This window comes from Vulpes vulpes, chromosome 9, assembly GCF_048418805.1.
Source record: "Vulpes vulpes isolate BD-2025 chromosome 9, VulVul3, whole genome shotgun sequence".
NCBI classification, from domain to species: domain Eukaryota; kingdom Metazoa; phylum Chordata; class Mammalia; order Carnivora; family Canidae; genus Vulpes; species Vulpes vulpes.
In genome coordinates this window covers 35,375,823-35,399,916 of record NC_132788.1, presented here as the reverse complement: position 1 = coordinate 35,399,916, position 24,094 = coordinate 35,375,823, and the positions used below count along the sequence as shown (strand labels likewise).

Here is a 24,094-nt window from a genome sequence, read left to right as displayed (position 1 = left end):
CCTCCCCGCACTCACGGTCTCTCTCTTTCTCTCAAATAAATAAATAAAATCCTACGAAAAATCTCAAAAGCAAGGTTTACTCATTAACTAGGAAGAATAAATACAGGAAGATTTCAACAGAGGAGAACTTACAAGCACTGAAATTAATTTGACTTTCTGCACAGTCCCAGGAAGCAGACCAGCACCAAAAGGTCGAAGTTAAGGGAAAGTAGTTGTTAGCTCAAAACAAAATAACCCCTTCTCCCAAACAACTTTTCAAATAGTTGAAAAAAGCTGGTTTGAATACTGAAACAGCTGCTCTCAGGACTACTCGCCTGTATGCTGTAAAAGAGACCGAAGCACGGGAGGGAAGGTTGGGTTACTATATAAAGTATCTGTCAACATGAATTCTTACTACAAGTTCTTTCTGAATTCAAGAAGCAGGGTGGTTAAGGTTAGGATTCTTGCTTTTTTTTTTTTTTTTTTGCTTTCCAGGACGACACAGCTCTTGAAAAGAGCTCGCAATGATCTGCTGTCCCAACACATTTGGACGAATCACCGCAGGACCTCCCCTTAGAAAACGAAACTTTCCTGGAATGCTCCCTTTTTACCGCAAGGAGGGAGAGAATGAGGACTCGGAGGACAGGGCGGCGCACTCTCAGGAGAGGGAGCGGGGAGGGCTGTTCCCAGTGAGACCCCACACTGCTCCGAGGTGGAAGGGAAAGGAGGGGCCGAGCTGGAGCAGGTGAAGGGTGGGGAACCGAGCGCCGGCGTCTCAGGGCACGGCTGCCGACCGGCCGGTACGCGTCCGCCGCCGAGGGAGCCAGCAGCCCGCGGGCACGCGGGCTGTAGAAGTCGAGAGGCCGGGCGCCCGCACAGCACGCATGCGCGGGCTCCGCGCCGCCGTCACCGTGCGGGTCAGCCGTCCCGCTCCCGCCCGGCGCCGGACTGCGGGCGCCTCCCGCTCCAGAGAAGCGGCCGGACTCACTCTCTCCCCCTTCCCGCGGTCCAAACCCCGGAGGCCGGGTCAGGCCCGCGGGGGCCACGACGCCGGCGTCAACGGCGGCTGCGACGGCCTCTGGGAGCGCGTGAGGCTCCGGGGTCGCTGCGGCGATTGGCCGGCCGCGGCGCCCGCTCCCATAATGCAGCGCATGGCGCGTCATTGAAGAGAGACCATGATGGCGGCGGCGCTTGGGCCCCCAGAAGTGATCGCTCAGCTGGAGAACGCGGCCAAAGTTCTGATGGTGAGTACACCGCTACCCCCGCACCCCGGCATCTGCGGGCCTCGGGTCGGCCCCGCCGTGCCAGGGCTTCTCGCCCACTGGGCTGGCGACCGGCAAGGGCCTCCGGGGAGCCCTGGAAGTGGAGGAGGTGGCGGTGGCGTGGCGTAGGATTCTCCATCCTACTTTCCTCCTGCCTGCGTTCCCCGCTCTTCCTGGGGCTGTTCTCTTCCCCAGAGGTGTCTGGTACACCGGCCGGGCGACAGAATATGGTGCTGAAGGAGGGCTACCTGTGCCACGGTCTTCACCGTACAACCTGCCCCGCAGACGGGGTCGAGAGCGAGGCGCGGGGAGTGAGGTCCGGGTCACCCCCGGAGGGCTTTGGTCGGGGGCCGTGTACGCCGCTGGGGAGTCGGTGCTGGGAGGGAAGGCATGGGCCACCCCAGATGCTGTTAGCAACTCTTGTTCCCTTCGAGCATGCGGATCCTTAAGCTCTTTCTCTGACCCGCAGCCACCTCTGGGTAACCGCAGCCGCCAGCACGTGGAAGGACCGGCTGGACGGAGGGAGGGGAATCTTTGGGACCAAGGTCATTGGGGCAAAACTTTAGTAAAGTACCAAGCTCCCTGCGGGTCGCACTTTAAGGAGAGCTAAATCTGAGGTGCTCGTTGACTTCGTTCTTAACACTATATAGTGAACAGTTTGATGAATGTTATTTACCCAGGGAGTTTGAGAAGGCTGAGTAAAAGGATTAAAAAAAGTATTTCACACAGGGAGTAGAAGTAAGAATAAACTATATTCAGTTTGTATCTTCTGGCTCAGCTTGGTTTTTGTAAATTTTGATTTCCGCGTTTGTGTGTGTGTGTGTGTATGTGTGTGTGTATATATATATATATATATATATTATTATTATTATTATTGTTTTTTTAATTAGAGGCTCGGTTGGTTGCTTGAATTGATCCAGCCTTTGTAAGAATCGAGTACAGCTAACTTCGTTACTTTTTTGGACTTTTTTCTTTACCTTTTGGTTCGGTGCTTGGATTATATGTTCGAGCATCACGTTTAAAACTATTTGAACAAAGTCCAGCAGTACTGTAGTTCGACTTAGCAAGTTTTGTTTTCACGCACAACACCAGGTAGCTCATGAAATTTAGCTTACGAAATTGAGAAGTCTAATACAATCAGGGTTACTTGCTTCATTATGAGCAAAGCTAAGTGAATCATTTTGTCACAAAACTGAGTAAAGTTTTCAGACTCTTCCAGTTAAGTCCAGGAAAAACTAGTTAATATTCTCCTTAATACAGGTTCGTGAAATGCCTGACACGGTATTTCCTGAAATATCTAAAAAATTTCTGGGAGCCAGGGACCCTATTTTCATTAGACTCTGGAGGGAGTATGTAACCCCAAAAAACTCTACCTTAGTTCTTGTACTGATAAGGTAAAGTTCGTCTCTTTCCTTTCCAGCCTGAACATTAATTAGCATTTATGTTTACCAGTACTGTCCCTCTTCCCTGGCAAAGCTGGTTTTATGTTCTGTAAGAGAGTAGCTGAGAAGAATAGAAATAGGTACTGTTTATTGAGTGCATACTACACCCAGAGACTTGACTAATTCTTGCAACAGCTTTACACGGTTGAGAGAGTGTAAGTGGCTTGGGTTACATAATTACTAAGTTGATTTAGGTTCAGAACCCAGATCTATCTGGCTCTAAAGCTGGTCTCTTTCCACTCTACCTCACCACCTTGTATATGTTGTATAGATATCTATTTACATACTTTTTAATCTTCCCAGAGAATAGTATTGAAAAAAATGTTATTAAAACTAGGAATTTTGTTTTTGGAAGCTTTCACATATTATTCACAAATGTATGCCGCAAATGTGTAAGTAATAATTACTGTATTATTTCTCAGTATGAAAGTTGTATTCCAATTTATTATTAGTAATAGCAGCTCACATTTAAAGTGCTTACTATGTTGAAGGCACTATGCCAGGTGCTTTACGTATGTTATTTAATTCTTACTATGAGGTGATTATTATTACTTTCATTTTCGTTTTATAGACTAAAGGGCTGAAACATGTAAATGCTAAGTAATTTACCCAAATTTGCAAGGAAAGTGGTAGAGTGGGGGGACTCCAATTCAGGTCTGTGTGTTACCAGTTTGTGGCTCTTAACCTAAAGGATAGTGGAACTAGAAAGTAAATTAATTCATTTGGGAATAGTTAAGATTGTTAAATCTTCAATTATTAAGCAATAGGATATTTTTTAAGAGGTTGAATGATTTTGGCATTTATCCATTTGTGGGTCAGATGGATATCCATCTGAGGAAATATCATTCATAGGAAGTTGTTAAATATTTTAGTTAATATGTTTTGAGATTCAAAGTAATTAAAGATGTCTTTCATAGTCATTTTGCTTAGTTATCCATTTTGGTGTGCATATAATTCTTTAATGAAATTTGGCGTAGAGTTTTAGCGTGTAGAAAAATTGCAGGACATCTTTTAGTACAGAGGTCTTAGAGAGTCCACAATGATCTCAGAAGGAAATTGTAAGCAATTTTTTTTTGTTGCAACATGCATTTTTGGTAATAGGGTTTATAGCTTTTATCAGCTTTTCTAAGAAAGTAGAGACCCTGAAAAATAAGAACCTAGTCTAAGCATTCTCCCTTCCATTCTACAGATGGGGAAACTGAGGTTCAAAGAGGTAGAAGTGACTTGCCGAAGGTAGGTCACAGATCAAATTAGTGATAAGCGTGATCCAGAACCTAGATCACCAGACTCCTATTTTGGAACTTTAAAAAATTTTTTACTCAGCCATGTTGCTTCTCAAAGTCAACATAGTATAATACCATAAATGTTATATTTTATTGCTTGATAGGAAATTTTGAAATGTGTTTTGGGATATTGCAATTGCTTCATTGTAAACATCTATATTCAGGCCTACTTAGGTTATTGGCATAAGCTGCCAAATAGTGTATTAGACCTTTAGAATGAAAGAGATATTTATTGATTTAATAGATCTCAAAGAGTGATTCCACCCCCACCCCCCGGCCCCCCACCTCAGGTAGTAACGGAGTATTTTCTGTAGATGCTTGCAAATACTGCTTTAATCTTCTGATTCAAGACAATAAGTTACTTGCTAGAAAACAAATTTGAAGGTGAACAAACTAGAATGAGGATGGACTCTTGTAGGTTAGCAGCTGTGCAAGTAAGGTTACCTATTCTGAAAGCATTGTGCAGATGGAAAATTATTTAAATAGGTCCTGAATATTTCTTCTGCAAAAAAGATGCCAGTTACTGGCTTTTGCTTAAGATACCTAAAACCGTAAGTTTTTGAGAATTTATTAAAGGTATACTAGAGTAAGTAAAGTCTTCCACACTTCTGTGCTAACATTCTTAATCAGTGAGAGTCTTTTCTCTGAGTGTATGAATTTAGCAGGTTACATTACAGACCTGAAAATTGGTGTTGTAGATACATTTTCTGTTCTTTAAAATTATAGCAGTAATATTGGAACATATTATTTTAAGATACAGCAGCAGCACACAAAGACACGGAATAAAAAGTGAATCTCCATCTTTTTTCCCCCACTCTCAGTCCCCCTCCCTAAGCAATCTGTATTGTTTGAATATACCTTTTTTCCTGTGCTCTTATAATATACATTATATAGTTTTTCTTTTTTTCTTTTTGCATGAATGAGAACACTGTAAATATCCTTAATTTGCAAAAATTAAAAAAATCTTAAAAATCTTGCAAATACCTTTCTGAACAGTAAGAAATTCAAGCTGTGTATAGGGGGAAAGTAAAAGTTCCCTAAGCTCCCATTCCCTTTTCATTTTTTAAAAAAATTTTTATTTATTTATTCATGAGAGACACAGAGAGAGAGAGAGACACAGACACAGGCAGAGGAAGAAGCAGGGCCCATGCAGGGAGCCTGATGTGGGACTCGATCCTGGGTCTCCAGGATCATACCCTGGGCTGAAGGAGGTGCCAAACCGCTGAGCCACCCGGGCTGCTTGATGCCATTCCCTCTTCAAATGTGACTGTTTCTTGAGTACACATTTTAAAAATCTCTAGGTGGGGTCCCTGGGTGGCACAGTTGGTTAAGCATCCCACTCTTGATTTCAGCTCAGGTCGTGATCTCAGGATTGTGAGATTGAGCCCTGAGTTGGCCTCCATGCTCAGTGTGGAGTCCGCTTGAGATTCTCTTTCCCTCTCCCTCTGCCCTGTGTGTGTGCATGTGCGCTCTCTCTCACTCTCACTCGCTCTGTCTCAAATAATCTTTTATTTTTTTTAAAGATTTTATTTATTTATTCATGAGAGACACAGAGAGAGAGGCAGAAAGATAGGCAGAGGGAGAAGCAGGCTCCCTGCGGGGAACCTGATGCAGGACTTGATCCCAGGACCCTTGGATCACTGAGCCACCCAGGTGCCCCTCAAATAATAAATCTTAAAAAAAATCTCTAGGCGTATAAGAGCATATATACATCATTTTTATTTTTTATTTTATTTTTTCATTTGTTTGGTTTCTTTTTCACCATGTATTTATTTGTGGGTAATTATAAATCAGTAGGACCAAGCAAAACTAACATAGCCTCTACAATGCTGATAGCAATTTCATGTTTAAAAGATACTCAACATAGAGAGCTGGTAGTAGGCCCCAGAATTAACAAAACCACATCTGAATCTCACAGAGATTGTCCCTCCCTTGCAGCTGGGACCAAGAGGTGACAGGGACCTTGTTTTGAGACTGCATAACTGCTACCACCAAACCCCCACCAAAGAAGTACACTCATCATTTTTAAAATGTATTTTTTGTACATAAATGAAATTGTATAATCCATATTTTCCTGTGCTTTTCTTTGTTCACCTCATTGTGGATGAATTTTAAAGGAAGTTTGTTTCCATTTTGTATGTGTGCATGAATAGATATAAAGTATAGGATGTGTTTTGATTTTAGAGACATCATAGTGGAAAAGTTTAGTATTCTTTTAGTATTAATATCATATTAGTTTGAATGGTAACCTGAAAAATGCTTAATTTGTTTATTTTCTTGAATTTCCTTGGTTTTGTTTTTCTAGCTCACTTGAAGTGTTAGGGATTGTCCTTTCTGAGTATGTGTAGTGCTAATATAAGATAGTGCCAAGTACATATGTTAACTGATACTTCACAGAAAAATAATTTACTATAATTGTTTTAAAACCAAAGTGGATTTAGTAAGTGTAAATGTAACTTATTTAATAAATGTAAATGAGAAAGATTTATTTTTCTATGTTTTTTTTTTTTGTAGTGGAATCTGGTTACTATTTCGAAAGCATCTGCAAAATTATAGTGCAAAACAAAAAATTCTTATCATTCTCACATCAATCCCCTGAAGTAAATAGAAGAGATATTAAACTCTATAAAGAGGGGAGCCCAGGGTGGCTCAGCGGTTTAGCACCACCTTCAGCCCAGGGCGTGATCCTGGAGACCTGGGATCAAGTCCCACATCAGGCTCCCTGCATGGAGCCTGCTTCTCCCTCTGCCTGTGTCTCTGCCTCTCTCTCTCTGTCTCTTATGAATGAATAAATAAAATCTTTTTAAAAAATAATAAACTATAAAGAAAATATGAGATTCAGAAAATCAGATTTGCCAGTTGGATTTAGAGTTAAATCTCTGGCCACTCATTCATTCTAGAGCATTTTTTCCATATGTATTTGCTAGGCATAATGCTATGTATGCTAAAGAGATAGGAGAAAGACCTCGTTTTCAAGGAGAGTATAGTCTAATGGGGGAGAAAGGCAAAACTATTAGCAGTTTTTAGGTAACATAATGAAAGTATATGCTAATGCCCTCTGATAGTACAGAGGAGGGGCATGTATCTCACACTGAGGTGAGGTCTTACAAAGGGCTTCTTGGAAGAGGTGATCCTTAAGCTGAGTAGTCAATGAAGGACAAGTTGGAGTTTTCCAGTTGGGTGAGGGGTTTGCCAGGTAAGAGAGATATTTGTATGAAAGCCTGAGAACTGAATGCCATATGCTTGGGGAATATTTGAGCATTTATTTATTTATTTATTTAAGATTTATTTATTTATTTTAAAGAGAGCTTGAGTGGGGGAGGGAGAGAGAAGCAGACTCCCCACTGAATGTGGAGCCCAAAGAGGCAGGGCTTGATCCATGATTCTGATATCATGACCCAAACCAAAACAAAGAGTGGAATGCTCAACTGACTGTGCCACCCAGGTGCCCTTTGCACATTTATTTAGTAGATACTCCCTTAGTCCCTCCTGTGTATAGGGTACAGTGCTTTTATTTTTGGTAATCAATAATGAACATGTTGTGATTTAAGAATTTTGATTGTAGCAATTACTTTTGTTATTGGAAAGATGCATTACATTGAATAAGCATTTTTATATTTTCAATTTTGTCTTTTAATCTTTGCTATGGCACTAGATATTAGAATACTAACACTAATAATTTTTTTTTTTTTCAAAAAACTAGTTAGTGGGGAATTTTTATTTAAAGCTCAATTAAATGTGTATTTTGCAGTTGGATTTGTCAAACTCCACTAATTGGAACATAGCCAGTGATCCAGAGAAAAGTGAAGATTTTTGAAATCATAGATATCTAAAAGGCAGTTATAAAATTTAAGTCTTTTATGACTAAAAAATTCAATAAACTAGGAATTGACTTAAAAAAAAATAAAGGTCTTTCAAGCCACCAGTAAATGGTGATATTCTTGAGTAAAATAGGGAGTCATAATATAATTACTGCTTAACACTTGGAGGGCCTAGTGATACAATTAGATAAGAAAAAGAAGTAAGTGTAAATAGAAGAAAAGTAAAAAAAAGATGATTATTTGCAGGTGATATCCAGAAAAAGAAATCGAAGGAAATTAAACTGTTAGAACTATTAGAATAGTTATTTGGTAAGATGGCCAGATATAAGACAAACTAATTGTGAGATTTCCTTTATATCAACAATGATCAAGTTAAAACTGGAAGAAAAAAAGACCTCATTCCTTCAGGAATAAAAACTGTAGGCATGAATTACAGGATACGGTTAAACATGCAACTTTTTATAAAGAAAACTATGTAGTTTATTCAAAGAATTCAAAAGGAAATCTGAATTAAATGAAGGCTGCATTTCTCAGTTCAAAGAATTAATTCTTTGAATTAATTGAAAGGAAGGTGACAATTCCTCCATCATTAATCTATAAATTGAATATAATGTCAATCAAAATCTTTCTTTCCTGCTCACCCTTTTATCAGGTGGAAGAAAAATGTGACTAATTAATAAGAAAATATACCTGGAAGAATAGTTGTATGAGAACTAAAAAGAACACTTTTTAAAAAGGAAAATGGGGATCCCTGGGTGGCTCAGCAGTTTAGCACCTGCCTTTGGCCCGGGGCATGATCTTGGAGGCACGAGATTGAGATTGAGTCCCACTTTGGGCTCCCTGCATGGAGCCTGCTTCTCCCTCTGCCTGTGTTTCTGCCTCTCTCTGTGTGTCTCTCATGAATAAATAAATAACATTTTAAAAAATAAAAAAAGGGAAATGAAGGGCTTGGGGGACTTGAAGTACAGTTACTAAAACTTATTCAAAAGCTACAGTAATTGAGGGGTGCCTGGCTGGCTCAATTGGTGGAGCATGTGACTCCTGATCTTGGGGATGTGAGTTCGAGCCCTATGTTGGATGTAGAGATTACTTAAAAATAAAATCTTTAAGAAAATAAAAAAATAAAATAAAAATTACAAAAAAGCTATAGTAATTGAGACATTGTAGTCCTGGCATGGGAAAAGAATAGAAAATTGAAAAAGAATGGTCCAAAAACAGAACTATGATTAAAATGATATTTCACATCGTGAAGGTAACAGATAATGAAAAAACAGACCATGCTTTAATGCTAGTAGAGGATAAAAAGTTACAACTTTTGGGGCACCTGGGTGGTTCAGTGGTTGAGCATCTGCCTTTGGCTCAGGTAGTGATCCAAGGGTCCTGGGATGGAGTCCTGCATCGGGTTCCCCACAGGGAGCCTGCCTTCTCCCTTGCCAATATCTCTGCCTCTCTCTCTGTGTCTCTCATGAATAAATAAAATCTTTTTTTTTAAAAAAGTTACAACTTTTTGCCCCCCCCCCCCCCCCGCGCCGGCCGTGCGGGGCGGGGGTCCAAAAAAAAAAAAGTTACAACTTTTTGGTAGATCATTTGGTGGTATGTTGTCTCTGGAGCTCTCAAGAAATGTAGATCTACCATATGGTAGTTTTTGTTTTTTATGGAAAGATTGAAATGGACATGGAAAAAACCTCACAGTGAAGGTAAAAAGTGCAGAACAAGATACGATCTTGTTTTTGCTTTCTAAATAAAAAAAAGTCTCTACATACATTTGTGTGTGTGTGTATATATATATATAAACAATTGGAAGATATATATTATATTAACCTTTTAAGAATGGCTATATAGAGATAATGGGATGGAAGTAGAAAGAGTACATTTCAGTATAGTTTTAATTTTTTACAGTATAAAACATTGAATCACATGTTAATATGTCATTCTGATAAATTTGAATGTTGGGTGTGTTTTTAAAATCTATTATTACTTTCTTGACTATTCTATATTTTTTGTCTCAGAAAATTAAAAGCTGTCTCATGGCTGAGGCTGAATAAAAATTATATTTGTAAAAAAAAATAAAAAAAAAAAAAAAACAAAACAAAACAAAAAAAAAATTATATTTGTAAGTCAGGTTCCATTTTTGCAGTTTTATTTAATCAGTGCTAGTTAAGCATAATCTTGCTAGCAAATAAAAGGAAAAAGTATTTTGAGACAGCGCTATTAGAAAGCCATTAAACTTTATTTTGGAGAAGGAATATGGGTTTACTCTCAGGCCAAGTTCTATTCACTTATAATTGTGGGAAAGATTGGGCCCACTGTAAAATGACAAGAATATTCTAGAGTAGGGGTTTTCAAAGTTTAGAAGGTACATAATCATTGTTAAAACTATATGACAGACAGAATGCTGTCTGTCTTATCTGTCTTATTTATAAAGATTCTGATTTACGAGGCCGTGTCTCATTTCATTCTCCCATATTTAATGGCTTCCATAATAGAGTTCTGAAAGCTCAGCATAGTTCTTGCCTCCTTCATACTCCAGCCATAAGCCAGTTCCTGTCTACTTTCTTTGTTTCCCAGCCAGGGTTGTCTGCATAATTTGTGGGGCCTCATGTAAAATGAGAATGTGTGTCTCCTTGTTCAAAAAGCAGGAAAAAGTGCCATTAGCGGCTTTAAAATATAAAGGCTTTTTCCTTTATATACTTGTCAATAGTAATAGTGCTTTCTCTGTAACAGCAAACTTATACATTGTGAAAGAAGAATATTTTAGTATAATTGTATGTAATATAATAACATTTTAATGTGGAATCTTGATTGGTCATAAGATATTTTTGGCTTTTCTACAAATTTATTGGGTCGTCAAAATTTTTACTTTTAGCAAGTTCATTTTCATTTGGTATAATTGAAAGTGATGTCAGTTGCTCTTGGCAAATACAATATTGTAAATTTTTGGTTATTATTTTGAGTAGGATCTTTCTACTGATGCAGCTATTACTAGAGTTATGTTTTATAGGCTGTGACAACTTTGGAATAAATTTCCTATTAATTATTTACGAATTTTAGAGCTGATGATTCTTACAGAACATTTTTTTTTTAAAGACTTCATACTGAATTTAATTTTAGATGTAATTTTATACAATATTTTAATGTTTCTTCTGACAATTCTTGTTACTTGTAGAGGTCATAGAAGAAACCAAAAGTAGCATACTAATGATTTGTATATGATTAAATTTGTATACAATTAAAGATGTCTTTGTATGCATGCTGCCATTGTGTCTTCAGTTATAAAAGAAAACTAGAATTATCTTTCTGATTAATAAATGGTCTGTCAAGAGCTTTATACTAAAATAGCCATTTTCCTGCTCAATACAATGATTTTTAAATTTAATTTTTATTTCCAAGCCTGGAGATACTTGCTTTGCTGTAGAAATTTTGAAAACCAGAGATTCTAAGCTCTGAAGAACTCTACTAACTCCCTGAAATGCTTTATTGCAGTGTCCATTTGTACATTTTTCTTTTGTAATTTATTGCCAAATTTACTCCTTGAGTTCCTGTCACAGTGCTTAGGCTGGAGAGTTAATGTTTGTGCAGGTGCCTCAGGGACAGGGTTGGGGGATGAACAGGCAAACTGGCTTCTCATGGTAGGTCCTGAAGCTGCTGCTGGTTGGGCCTAGCTTTGACCACAGCCACCATGGAGCCTGTAGCACCCCAGACTGCCTTGAGCCATGTGTATGTGTGCCTGGCCACGATCCTGTCTTTACAGCTCCTACACATGTTCTTCTTGTCCCATTGGGCTTCACCTGCAAAATACAAGTCCAAAGATAAAATTATTAAGAATTTCAGAATGGCAACAGCAAAGTATCAAATTAAGCAGGGGGCCCTTTAGAGAGTTGGGCCCTATGAGACTCCACAGGTCACACATTCGTGAAGCTGGGCTTAGGCTACAGCATGCTGGGCTTCAGTTCATTACATTTGATCTGCTTCCTCCTTCCAGAACCTTATGTCTATGTATTCCCTTGGCTTGGAACATCATTCTCCCCTTTCTGCCTATTTAACATTTAATTCTTCAGATCTTAATGTAGTTGTTTACTTTATTAAAGAAGCCTGACCACTCTTAAATTATTTTTTCATAGTGTCATTTACTTTAGTAATATTAAATATCCTCATCTACTGGATTGTAAGCTCCACAGGAGAGGGGTTTTGTTTGTTTTTATCATTGACTCGTTGTGTCTGAAGTATCTAGCACATTGCCTGGCATGTAGTAGGCGTTTGGTAGTAATTTATGGACTGAAATGTATGAACAGACCACTATAGGGCAAGGCCTAGAGAATAGGTTTCAGAGATAGATTACGCAGGTAATTGTTTGAATTGAATTCAATTGAATTGAAGTTTTATTACTGCTACTTTTTGTAAGGCTTTGAGTAAATTTTTAGCTTTTCAGTTTTTCAGAACCCTTCTGTTGCTTTTACTCTGTCTCGGCAACACCAACTCTCTTTCAGTCTTTTACTTTCCTGTTCTTCATCCTGCCCCAGGACCTTTCATATACTTTTTCCTCTGCTTAGAATGTTCTTCACTTTTACCTACTCCTTCAGGTCTCTACATAGTTACTTTCAGGGGAGCCTTCCCTAGCTTCCCTAGAAGGTGAGATTGATCTTACACTTAGATAACTGTAGTTCTTTCATAACACCTACCACATTTGAAATTTTGCATTTATTTGTGTGATTAACGAATAAATATTGGTCTCCTTTGCTGGACTCTCATATGTATTAGTTTAGGGACCTTGTTTGCACATAGTATTGGTCAGTAATATTTGTTGAATGAAAAAGAATGCGTGGGTAAACCTGAAAGGAGTACTACGAGATGAGCCGAGGTAAATAGGCAGGAGCTGGGTTATCTTAAGGCCTTATTTGTCACAATAATTTAACTTGAATTCACCCAGTAATAATGACATCACAGACTTGTGGTTTGATATGTGAAAATCTGAGAGAAGCAAGATGTGAGGTAGGAAGACCAGTTAGAGGCTGTTCAGCAAAGAGATGATGAGGGGAATATAAATAATAGTGAAAGGGAATATAAGGGAAGGGAGAAGAAATGTGTGGGAAATATCAGAAAGGGAGACAGAACATAAAGACTCCTAACTCTGGGAAACGAACTAGGGGTGGTGGAAGGAGAGGAGGGCGGGGGGTGGGGGTGAATGGGTGACGGGCACTGAGGGGAGCACTTGACGGGAGCACGTGACGGGATGAGCACTGGGTGTTATTCTGTATGTTGGCAAATTGAACACCAATAAAAAATAAATATATTATTAAAAAAAAGCAAAGAGATGATGAAATTCTGAACAAAGCTAGGGTACGGGGTGGGGAATTAATATTTAAAAACTTTTTTTTTAAATGTCTCTTTTTAAATTATTTTTATTTATGATAGTCAGAGAGAGAGAGAGAGAGGGGCAGAGACACAGGCAGAGGGAGAAGCAGGTTCCATGCACTGGGAGCCCGACGTGGGACTTGATCCTGGGTCTCCAGGATCACGCCCTGGGCCAAAGGCAGGCGCTAAACTGCTACGTCGCCCAGGGATCCCTTAAAAAAACTTTTTTAATGCCATAGTGACTCTTATGGGAAAGAAGAATGAATACATGTTTGGGGGACTCTGGGAATACCTTAAAATGGCTTGTAGGGGCAGCCCGGGTGGCTCAGCAGTTTAGCGCCACCTTCGGCCCAGGGCCTGATGCTGGAGACCCAGGGTCGAATCCCACGTCAGGCTCCCTGCATGGAGCTTGCTTCTCCTTCTGCCTGTGTCTTTGCCTCTTTCTCTCTGTGTGTCTTTCATGAATAAATAAATAAAATCTTAAAAAAAAAAATGCCTTGTTAGAAGCTCAAAATTTTTCAACTTTTTTCTTAAAAGTTAATGGAAATTTCATTCTAACTCATAGTATATCCATGTTTTAACATAAAATTTTTTGACCCCAATTCTGTGGTTTTGTGACAGGGGTTAGACAACTATTTAGAAAACAGCAGGGCAGCCCGGGTGGCTCAACGGTTTAGCGCCGCCTTCAGCCCAGGGCGTGATCCTGGAGACCTGGGATCAAGTCCTACATCGGGCTCCCTGCATGGAGCCTGCTTCTCCTCTGCCTGTGTCTCTGCCTCTCTCTCTCTGTCTATCATTAATAAATAAATAAAATCTTTTTTTAAAAAAAGAAAAGAAAACAGCAGTGGTAATCACCCTGTTTATGTTAGCATACATGGAAAATTATTGAAATTTAGAAATTAAAAGGCAGTATAAAATAGAAGCTCAAGAGCCAGATAGTTTGGATTCTTCTTGTCTTCCGACTAGCTGTGTGACATTTGGCAAGTCATTGAACCTCTGTGTGTCTGTTTCTTCATCTCTACAATAGAAAAATCATAGTTCCTATCTCATGTAATTAATGTGAAGATTAAATGATTACATTAAAAGAAAGTGTTTAGCGTTAGTGCCTGACACATGTTAAGTGCTCCGTGTTAGCTGTTATTTTGTACTTTAATGTATCAAATAACATTGCATCAAAGCACATAAGCTAAAGCAACTTTAGGGTAAGCACTCAATAAATATTTGTTGAGTTAATTAAATTTCTTGTAGAGTAGTGCTGAGAGGACTTTCTGGGTTGATGGGAATGTTCTATATCTACACTCTCCAATACAGTAAGTAGCTGGTAGCAACAGGTGGCTATTGAGTGCTTAAAATAGGCTAGTGCAGTGGAGCAACTAAAATTTTAATATTAATTAATTTAAATAGCCACATGTGGCCATATAGGGCAGCATAGATTAGAGTGTGGCTGTATGTCTCTTTGCATTCATTTTCTGATTGGTAAATATTGATTACAGATTTCAAATAATTCTCAAGATTCTGTCATTACTTCTGGTTGTTGCATTTCCACTGTTAAAATGCAGTATATACTAATTTAGTTATCAAATGCTGTATCTTTTTTTTTTTTAAAGAATTGATTTTTTTAAAAAAAATTTATTCAGAGGCAGGCAGAGACACAGGCAGAGGGAGAAGCAGGCTCCATGCAGGGAGCCCGATGTGGGACTCGATCCCGGGTCTCCAGGATCACACCCCAGGCTGCAGGCGGCGCTAAACTGCTGCACCACCAGGGCTGCCCCAAATGCTGTATCTTTAATAGATTTTACCTTGTTATTCTGATTCTTGCATTAGAATCACCAAAACACATACTTTAGCAGATATTGGTGGCACATATCATTAATTGAGAAGTGAGAAAATTCTTTGCTTCATAATAATAATTTTCCTTTTTAAGTTTATAAACACCAATTGAATGATCAAGATTATGGATATTTTATCACCTCTAATACATACCTACCTGTTAACATTTGTCCACTTATGAACTATATCAATTTGTTTTTAAATTCAGACCTCATAAAAGAGTAAGAATAGAAAAATAGTGTCACATATCCTCTTAGCAAAACAATTTGATCCAGGTTCTTGTTACAGAATATTGGGTAATGAGGCAATTCTTGTCTAATGATTGACTCAGTGAGACTAGGATCATTTCCTTTTTGTCCTTCGAAGTATATGGTTCATTCATTGATTCTTGTGTTTGAGAAAACTAGGGCAAGGTTTCATATCCTTGCCACTATTGACATTTTGGGTTGGATAATTCTTCATTATTGTGGTCTGGTGTGTGCATTGTGGGATGTTTAGCAGCATCTTTTACCCTCGATCCATTAGTTACCAGTAACACTTCCCAGTTGTGGCAACCAAAAATCTCTCTAGACACTGTCAGACATCCCCTGGGGAATCAAAATTGGCTCAGTTGAGAGCCAATGATCTAGAATATTATCATCTGCAGACACAGGGTCTGAGATGACATTTATATGATCAGTTTTATCATCATAAATGGAGTCAGCCCATTGGAATCTTTTGCAGTGTTAGGATTTTCTATATCTTTGTTGTGTAATATGTTAGCCACTAGCAACATTTGGTTATCAAGCACTTGAAATGTGTCTAGTGCAACTAAGGAACTAAGTTTTTAATTTAATTTAAACAACCACATGTAGCTAGTGGGTACTGACTATATTGGACACTACAGGTCTAAAGTGCTGTTCTTTTTTCTTTGTGCATTATCTTCTGATTCACCTCATAATTATGTCTTGTCCATTTCCTTTTATTATGGGTGGAAATTTAAAAATTCTGAATTCTTACCACTATTGAATGAAACCTAAAACAAAAAGACTCATGAACATGGTGTTTCTATATTTCTTTTATATGTTGTTGAAAGCTCATGCTATATTTTGAGCAAAGTAGTAAAAAAAAAAAAATGAGACTAATGTAATAGTGTTGATTTATTTTGCTGTTGCATTGGTTTTCCAGGTGATGTAATCATTTCTTAATTTTTTAATTTTGTTGTTAGTGTATCCTTAGCATATTTGGGAATAATTGATGAGGTCTGATGAAATAGCCCTTAGAATGGTGAAATGATAAAATGTTTCAAGATATTAAAAATGTGATTATTAAAATCCCATTATGAATCTGAGACTTATAAAAGGGTCTGGTGGGTTCATATATGACTTCAAATTGAATGAATTTTATTATTTTTCTTAAAAGTAAAATTTTCTGGGCAGCGTGGGTAGCTCAGCGGTTTAGCGCTGCCTTCAGCCCAGGGACTGATCCTGGAGACCCAGAATCAAGTTCTGCATCAGGCTCCCTGCTTGGAGCCTGCTTCTCCCTCTGCCTGTGTCTCTGCCTCTCTCTCAATCTCTGTGTGTTTCTCATGAATAGATAAATAAAATCTTAAAAAAAAAAAAAAAAGTAAAAGTTTCCCTTTATTCTTTGAAATACCTCTAGGAAAAAAAATCAGAGTTTGTGGGTGGCTAAGTAAAGCATCTGACTTTTGCTTTTGGGTCAGATCATGACATCAGGGTTGTGAGATCTAGCCTTCATTGGCCTCCTCACTGAACATAGAGCCTGCTTAAGATCCTGTCTCTCCCTCAGCCTCTCCCGCTGGGTTTTAAAGAAAAAAAACCTCCAACCCATTGAGTCACTGGACTTCGATGGTGTACTGACCCTTGAGGTAATTTAAGGGAATGCTTTTAATATCTCAACAGTAGTATGATGTTTGCTATTGTTTTTAAATTCTTTTTATCTGTTTAAAGAAGTTTCCATTTATTCCTGCTTTACCAAAAGGTTAGTCGTGAATCTTACTAATAAACATGTCTGCAAAAAAAAAAAGTTTGTGCATTTTTTTGTGATAAATAACCTTTCTCCTTTAATATGTTAATGTAGTAAAAGACTAGTTAGTTTTCTAATGTTAACACAGCTTTGCATTCGTGGGATGAATGAAGTTAGTCACAATGTACATTATTTTAAAAAAATAATAAAAATAAAAAATAAAGTCCATTGTTGTATTTGGTATGTGAACTGTCTTAAGATTTTTCCATCTCTGTTCATGAATAAAATTGGCCTGTAAGTTTCTTTTCTTACATCGTTCTTATCTGGTCTTAGTATTGGCATATTTGTGATGATATGCTGACTTACTAAAATGGGTTGAAGAGTGTTCTATCTTTTGTATTCTCTTGAAATCTTTGTAGGATTGGAATGATTTATTCTCTGCTCTTTGGTAAAATCGTCTGGATTGGGGGCTTAAAGGAAGACATATTTTATTTTTATTTTTTTTAGGAAAAATATTTTAAACTGATTTAATAGTTGGAGAACTGTTCAAGTTTTCCATTTCTTCTTAAGTTTTGTTATATTTTTCTAAGAATTAGTCCATGTCACATAAGTTTTTGTTTATCACCATAATGTTGCTTATTATTTTTTCCATATCACTTTAGGATTCAGGTTCTTTGTAGTCACAATTTCTTTAATCTTGCTTGCTTAAATTCTTGTGTCTCTCCACCTCTCTTGCCCCTCTTGCCAGAGTTTTATCAGTTTTATTAGTCATTGCAAAGAAGAAGTTATTCCAAAGTTTTGGCCTTTTTAATCTTATTGTATATGTAATTTCTGTTTCTTCATTTTCTGCTCTTTATTATTTCCTTCCTTCTGTTTTTCTAAGTTCTTAGATTAGAGCCTTAGCTTATTTGTTTTCCTAATTTTCAACTTAAGCATTTAAGGCTATACATTTTCCTCTTGTACTTGCATATTACAGATTTTTGATTATGAAGTATTTTGGGTCAGTGTTTTCCATTTTCGTTTCTTCTTTCATCATTGAGCTTTTCTTTTAAAGATTTGTTTATTTGATGGGGATGGGGGTGGGTGGGTGCAGATGGAGAGGAAGAATCGTCAAGCAGATTCCCAGCTGAGTGTGGCTCCCAACTGGGGCTCAGTCCCAGGACCCTGAGATCATGACCTGAGCCAAAATCAAGAGTTGGACACTTAACTGACTGAACCACTGGTAGTGCCCCATCCTTGAATTTTTCTACTTTTCAGTTTTTGTCTGATTCTAACTTGTTTTGTGAGAATGTGTTATGCATATTATCAGTTATTTAAAATTTGTTTGAATATGCATTATGGCCTAGTATTCTGTCAGTTTTTATTCAGCATGTATTTGAAAAGTATGTGTGATATCCAATTAAAGGTGCAAGGTATTTATGCCTCTTTAGCTTGTTAAATCTGTTTGTCTCTATACTAGCAGTTACGGACAGAGATATATTAGTGGAGTTGTTGGTAGTCCTCTCACTTTTTGCTTTATATATATTGGAGGCTGTGAATTTATATACCACATCACTTAACCCTTTAATGATTATTAGATGACGCACTTCTCTTTTGTATAAAATTTTGCCTTAAATTCTGTTTTTTCCCTGCTGTTCTCATAGTTCTATCAATTTCATTGACTACTTCTGATGAGAATTTGCTTGGTATGTTTTTTTCCTAGCCTTTTCTTTTCAGCCTTTCTATGCCCTTGGATATTTTTTTCCAGCCTGACAATCTCAGTTTTTTAAAAAATATAGTTTAGTTTATATTTAATTGTGATTACTGATAAATTACATATTTTGTTATATATGTGTGTATGGTCCTTTTTCTTTATTTTGAGTTTTGATAATCTTTTGTTTCTCATTCCATAGTTTGGGTGTCGTAATGTGTATGTTCTTTATTTTCTATTTTTTTGACCATGGCAGACATTTTAGTATGCATACTCAATTTAGTTTAAAATTAGTCTGTATATGCTGTCTCAGAACAAGAACTTAAAACCACCTCTCTGGATTTATGTGCAATATATGTTGTTCAAAATCATTTTTTAAAAATATTTTATTTGTTTATGAGAGCAAGCAATTGTCGGGGGGGGTGGGGTGGGGCAGAGGGAGTGCGAGAAGCAGGTTCCCCGCTGAGCAGAGAACCTGGCCTGGGATTTGATCCCAGGACCCCGAGATCATGACTGGAGCCAAAGGCAGATACTTAATTGGCCGAGCCACCCAAGTGCCCCCTATATTGTTCAAAATCTTAATTATCTTTTTTATTTCGCAAATTTATCATTTTTAAAATATCAATATTTGTTTAGATTTATTCACATAGTTAATTTCTTTGTCCATAGTCCTTTGGATTGAAGGCCTTCCATCCGGGATTACTTTTCTTGGAGTATATATCCTTCAGGATTTCATGAAGGAAGAGTGTTCTGGTAGTAAAAGTTTTTATTTGGTTTTTATTTGCAGAAACATGTCTTCAATTACATTTTAATCCTTAAAGATGTTTCCTGGATCTACATTACATTTCTAATAGTTACTTTCTATCAGTAGTCTAAAAATGTTACTCTGTTTTTTCTCTAGATCAGTTTCTCCTTACTTTAGGAAATCACTTTCAATCTGTTACTTCTTTGAAGATAATCTTTTTTCTTTGGCTGCTTTTAAGATCCTCCCTTTGATTTTTGAATTCTTCAGTTTCACTGTGGTATCAGTAATAGGAGTTTTTTTCTTTTTTAGTCTGTTTAGATTCATCGGGCTTTCTGACTTTTGAGTTTTAGTGTTTCTCATAAATTTTATTTTATTTTTTTTTTAAGATTTTATTTATTCATGAGAGAGAGAGAGAGAGAGGGAGGCAGAGACACAGGCAGAGGAAGAAGCAGGCTCCATGCAGGGAGCCCGATGTGGGACTCGATCCCGGATCCCCGGGATCACACCCTGGGTTGCAGGTGGCACTAAACTGCTGCGCCACCAGGGCTGCCCTGTTTCTCATAAATTTTAGAATTTACTTAAAAATTTGGAATATGGGATGCCTGGGTGGCTCAGCAGTTGAGCATCTGCCTTCAGCTCAGAGCGTGATCCTGGAGTACCGGGATTAAGTCCCACATCGGGCTCCCTGCGTGGAGCCTGCTTCTCCTGCCTCTCTCTCTCTCTTCATGTCTCTCATGAATAAATAATTAAATTCTTTAAAAAAAATTTTTGGAATACTTCTGCCATTACTTTTTTGAATCTTTATTTTTCCCATTCTTACTGGATGCTGTGTCAGTCAAGAACCTGGCAAAGGAAGACTGAAAGGGGTAATTGAAAAGTTAGTGAAGGGACTGTCAACAAAGGTTGGTAAGGGGTAAGGGCTTCTGCAGTGGGTGTAGAAGCCCTTGTTGGGGCCCGAATGTGCAGGGAGGGAGAGTGGAAAATTTGAGAGAGATGCAGCTGTAGGAGAGAGCCACGTGACAGGAGCTGTGGCTTCTGGTGGAGAAAAGGGGCTGCTGGCACTGGGGGAAGACAGTGAGGAAGCCTGGATGATAAGGTTTGTATAGGTTCCTTTCTTGGGGCTCTGACCTTCACTTTGTTCTCTAAGACACTTGAATGTGCTTTCTGCATTCTGAATAATTTTTTGTATGTTTCCAGTTTTCTCCTCAGTGTATCTAATTTGCCTTTTAATCTACTATTGAGTTTTTAACATTTTTTGAGGCATATTAATATACAATAAAATTCATAAATCTTGGGTGTCAGGCAGCCTGGGTGGCTCAGCGGTTTGGCGCCACCTTCGGCCCAGGGCATGATCCTGGAGACCTGGGATTGAGTCCCATGTCAGGCTCATGACAGTTAAGCATCTGTGTTTGGCTCACGTTACGATCTTGGGGTCTTGGAAATGAGCTCCTTGTCCCATGTCAGGCTCTCTGCTCAGCAGGTAGTCTGCCTCTCCATCTCCCTCTGTTCCCTCTCTGTTCTATCTTTCTCTTGCTCTCTCTCAAGTTAATAAGTTAAATCTTAGAAAAAAAAAAAAGAAATGTATATTCAAGTCCTTTGCCCATTTTTAAAATGGGTTCTTTGTTTTTCTGTTGTTGACTTTTAGGAATCCTTTATAGATTCTGGCTATTAATCCCTTATTAGATATATGATTGGTGAAAAATTTTTCCCATTCTGTGAATTGATTTTTTTTTGTTGTTGTTCTATTGATAGTGTCATTATCAATTTCAAAAGGTATAATTTGGGTCGCCTGGGTGGCTCAGTGGTTGAGGATCTGCCTTGGGCTCAGGTTGTGATCCTGGGGTCCCGGGATCGAGTCCCACATCAGGCTCCCTGCAGGGAGCCTGCTTCTCCCTCTGCCTGTGTCTCTCTGCCTCTCTGTGTGTCTCTTATGAATGAATAGATAAAATCTTTTTTTTAAAAAAAGGTTTAATTTTATTTTTTTTATTTTAAAAGGTTTTATTTTTGATTAGGTTTACATCATACATTTTTAAGTTCTTTTAAACATTTTGTATTGTTTCTGTATTTCCAATATTTTATGAGTTTTGTTGGTTTTATTCTTTAATTCGTTGTTCTCTAGACTCATGGTGGCTTGCTTTCTCATGTGTTTAAACATTTTTGAGTATTAACTTTTGAAAGTATTTCTGGAAAAGTCTGAGGCCTGGATTATGGTGCATTCATTACTACAAGTGTCTTAGGTGCATGACCAACATAGACTATTTTTAAGTTTATTGGCTTGAAGTTTTTGGAACACACAGGTCTTGTTGAAATGAAGCAGGAAACCTATTAGAAGGCCTGTTCGTGGTTATCAGTTGTCTGAGGTAATTTTCCTTCTTTTACCTATTACTAAGATCCACACTAGCAAGTTTCTCTCACCCTCTCTTCCTCCCTCTCTGTTGTTTTTCTTTTTGCTTTTTAATGGTTTACCCTTACACTGAGGATCCCAGCTTTATGTGGAGGGATGTCCTATTATCCATTTTAGGAGGTCCCTGGCTATGTCTGATGCCTTCTTTACTTTTTGGGCAGCTCTCAGAATGGAAACTCAAGGTCATCTGGGATTGGCAAATGTCTCTAGGGTAAATGTATAAGTGCCATCTTTCATCTTTGGATCACTGCTTTGGTTTCCTTTTAGCTTCTGGGGATTTCTTAATGTCTTGTGAGCTCAGCAATACATTAAAAAAGCTAGAAATATTTTATCTACCATTTTTATTAGGTTTTAGCCAGAGTTCAAGATCAGCAGAACTGTCAGTAATGGAAGGCTCCCTCATTTTAAAAATGCAGTGTTTCAAATAAATGAAGAAGTATATAGAACAATGTAAATCATAACCATGTACCCATTTCCTGGGTTAACGAATGTTAATATAGCCATTTTACATATAATCTTTTTTTTTCCTCATTAAACTTTTGTTTTAATGGGTCTCAAAATTCTGTGACAGATTTTTGGTCAAGTTGTTTCCATTAAAAAGTACTGATTTTAAAAACTAATAACTTAAAACTGCCACACACACACACACACACACACACACACACACAAAATCAAATGGTCCACAAAACATTCTCCTTTCCTTCTGAAGGTTTTATGATGCATTGTTATCATTAACCAGTCTTTTACTGTCAAACTTAAATGGCAATTGACACAAACAGTTCTGAGATGGTTCTTCCACCGCTGATTAAGACTGGGGTGGCAGGTATTGGGGATAATACTCATTTAGCCTTCTGCGCTTTCTGGGCAGACTTGGTGACTTTGCCAGCTCCAGTTGCCTTCTTGTCCACTGCTTTGATGATGCCCACAGCAACCATCTGTCTCATGTCACAAACAGCAAATGGCCTAGAGGAGGATAGTCGGAGAAGCTCTCAACACACAACACACATAGGTTTTCCAGGAGTCATATCAACAATGGCAGCATCCCCAGATTTCAAGAACTTGGGACCATCTTTCAGCTTTTTTCCAGAATGATGATTTATCTTCTTCAGCTCAGCAAACTTGCAAGCAATGTGAGTTGTGTGACAGTCCAGCACAGGTGCATCTCCAGTACTGATTTGGCCTGGATGGTTCAGGATAATCACCTTAGCTGTGAAGCCAGCTGCTTCCATTGGTGGGTCATTTTTGCTGTCACCAGCCACATTGCCACGACGAACATCTTTGACAGATATTTCCTTTTTTTTTTTAAATATTTTTATTTATTCATGAGAGACAGAGAGAGAGAGAGAGGCAGAGGGAGAAGCAAAGGGAGAAGCAGGCTCCATGCAGGGAGCCCGACATGGGACTCCATCCCAGGTCTCCAGGATCATGCCCTGGGCTGCAGGCGGCGCTAAACCGCTGAGCCACCCGGGCTACTCCTTAGTTTAGTCTTTAAGTGTCTTATAAACCACTGTGTGGCAATACTATAATGTATTTCCTAATGATGGCATTCAAATTGTTACTTTTTTATTTGTTATGATAGTGCTGTAGGAACTTTGTGTGACTTTTATATGTGTGTGGGAGAGGTTTTCTAGGAATAAATGCCTAGGAGTGGACTTTTTTGCATTCTTTGCTATTCAGGACCACCAACTTCTTCTAAGTAATTCTAAATTCCAAATGAAGTTCCATGTTAGATTAATCTAAATTTATGACTGTCTACAGTATTCCCAAACTTCCATGCGCTTGTTTTTGTAGTTTTTTTTTAATCTGCATAATTTTATGTTTCCCCTCAGAAATAATAGCTTACTGTTTTAATTTGTATTTCACTGGTTGGTTACTAGTGAGGTTGAGTATGTTCTCATGTTTATTGGCCATTTTCTATTGCATTGTGTAATCGTTTGGATTGGATTAGGCAGCATATGTCTTTTAAATTATGTGCTTAATAACACTTATTAAGCAAACGGTGTGCTTAATATTGCTTAATTATTAAGCAATAACAGTGTCTTTTAAAAAATCATTTTAAAAAATGATTATTTTTTCTCACAATAAAGGGTGGAGTTAAATTGATCTGAAGATGGTCTGTGGCTCCAGGATAGTATCAGGGGCTCATGCTGCTGCTGCTGGGGTTTTTTTCCTTTGTTTATAATTCTTAGCTGATGTTTTCCATCTTCTACGTCTTTTTGTGATCTAAGATGATTAGTAGAACTACAGCTACCATATTCATTTCCAGGGAGGAGGAAAGAAGATCCACAGACAAAAGAAAATTATGTTTCCAGCTGAATCAG

The 24,094-nt window shown here is 38.1% G+C and overlaps 1 protein-coding gene across 2 annotated transcripts in view; it reads left to right on the top strand.

Moving 5' to 3' along the window:
* The first annotated feature begins 577 nt into the window (after positions 1-577).
* Positions 578-24,094, top strand: part of XPO4 (exportin 4) — a 121,040-nt gene continuing 97,523 nt past the window's right edge. Inside the window, exon 1 of one of the 2 annotated variants that reach the window (XM_072719808.1) lies at positions 578-1,223. In XM_072719808.1, the coding sequence (XP_072575909.1) occupies positions 1,155-1,223 (69 nt within the window). In that variant the 5' untranslated portion in view covers positions 578-1,154. The remainder of the gene's footprint in view (positions 1,224-24,094) is intronic. The other variant, XM_072719809.1, reaches the window with a different exon arrangement.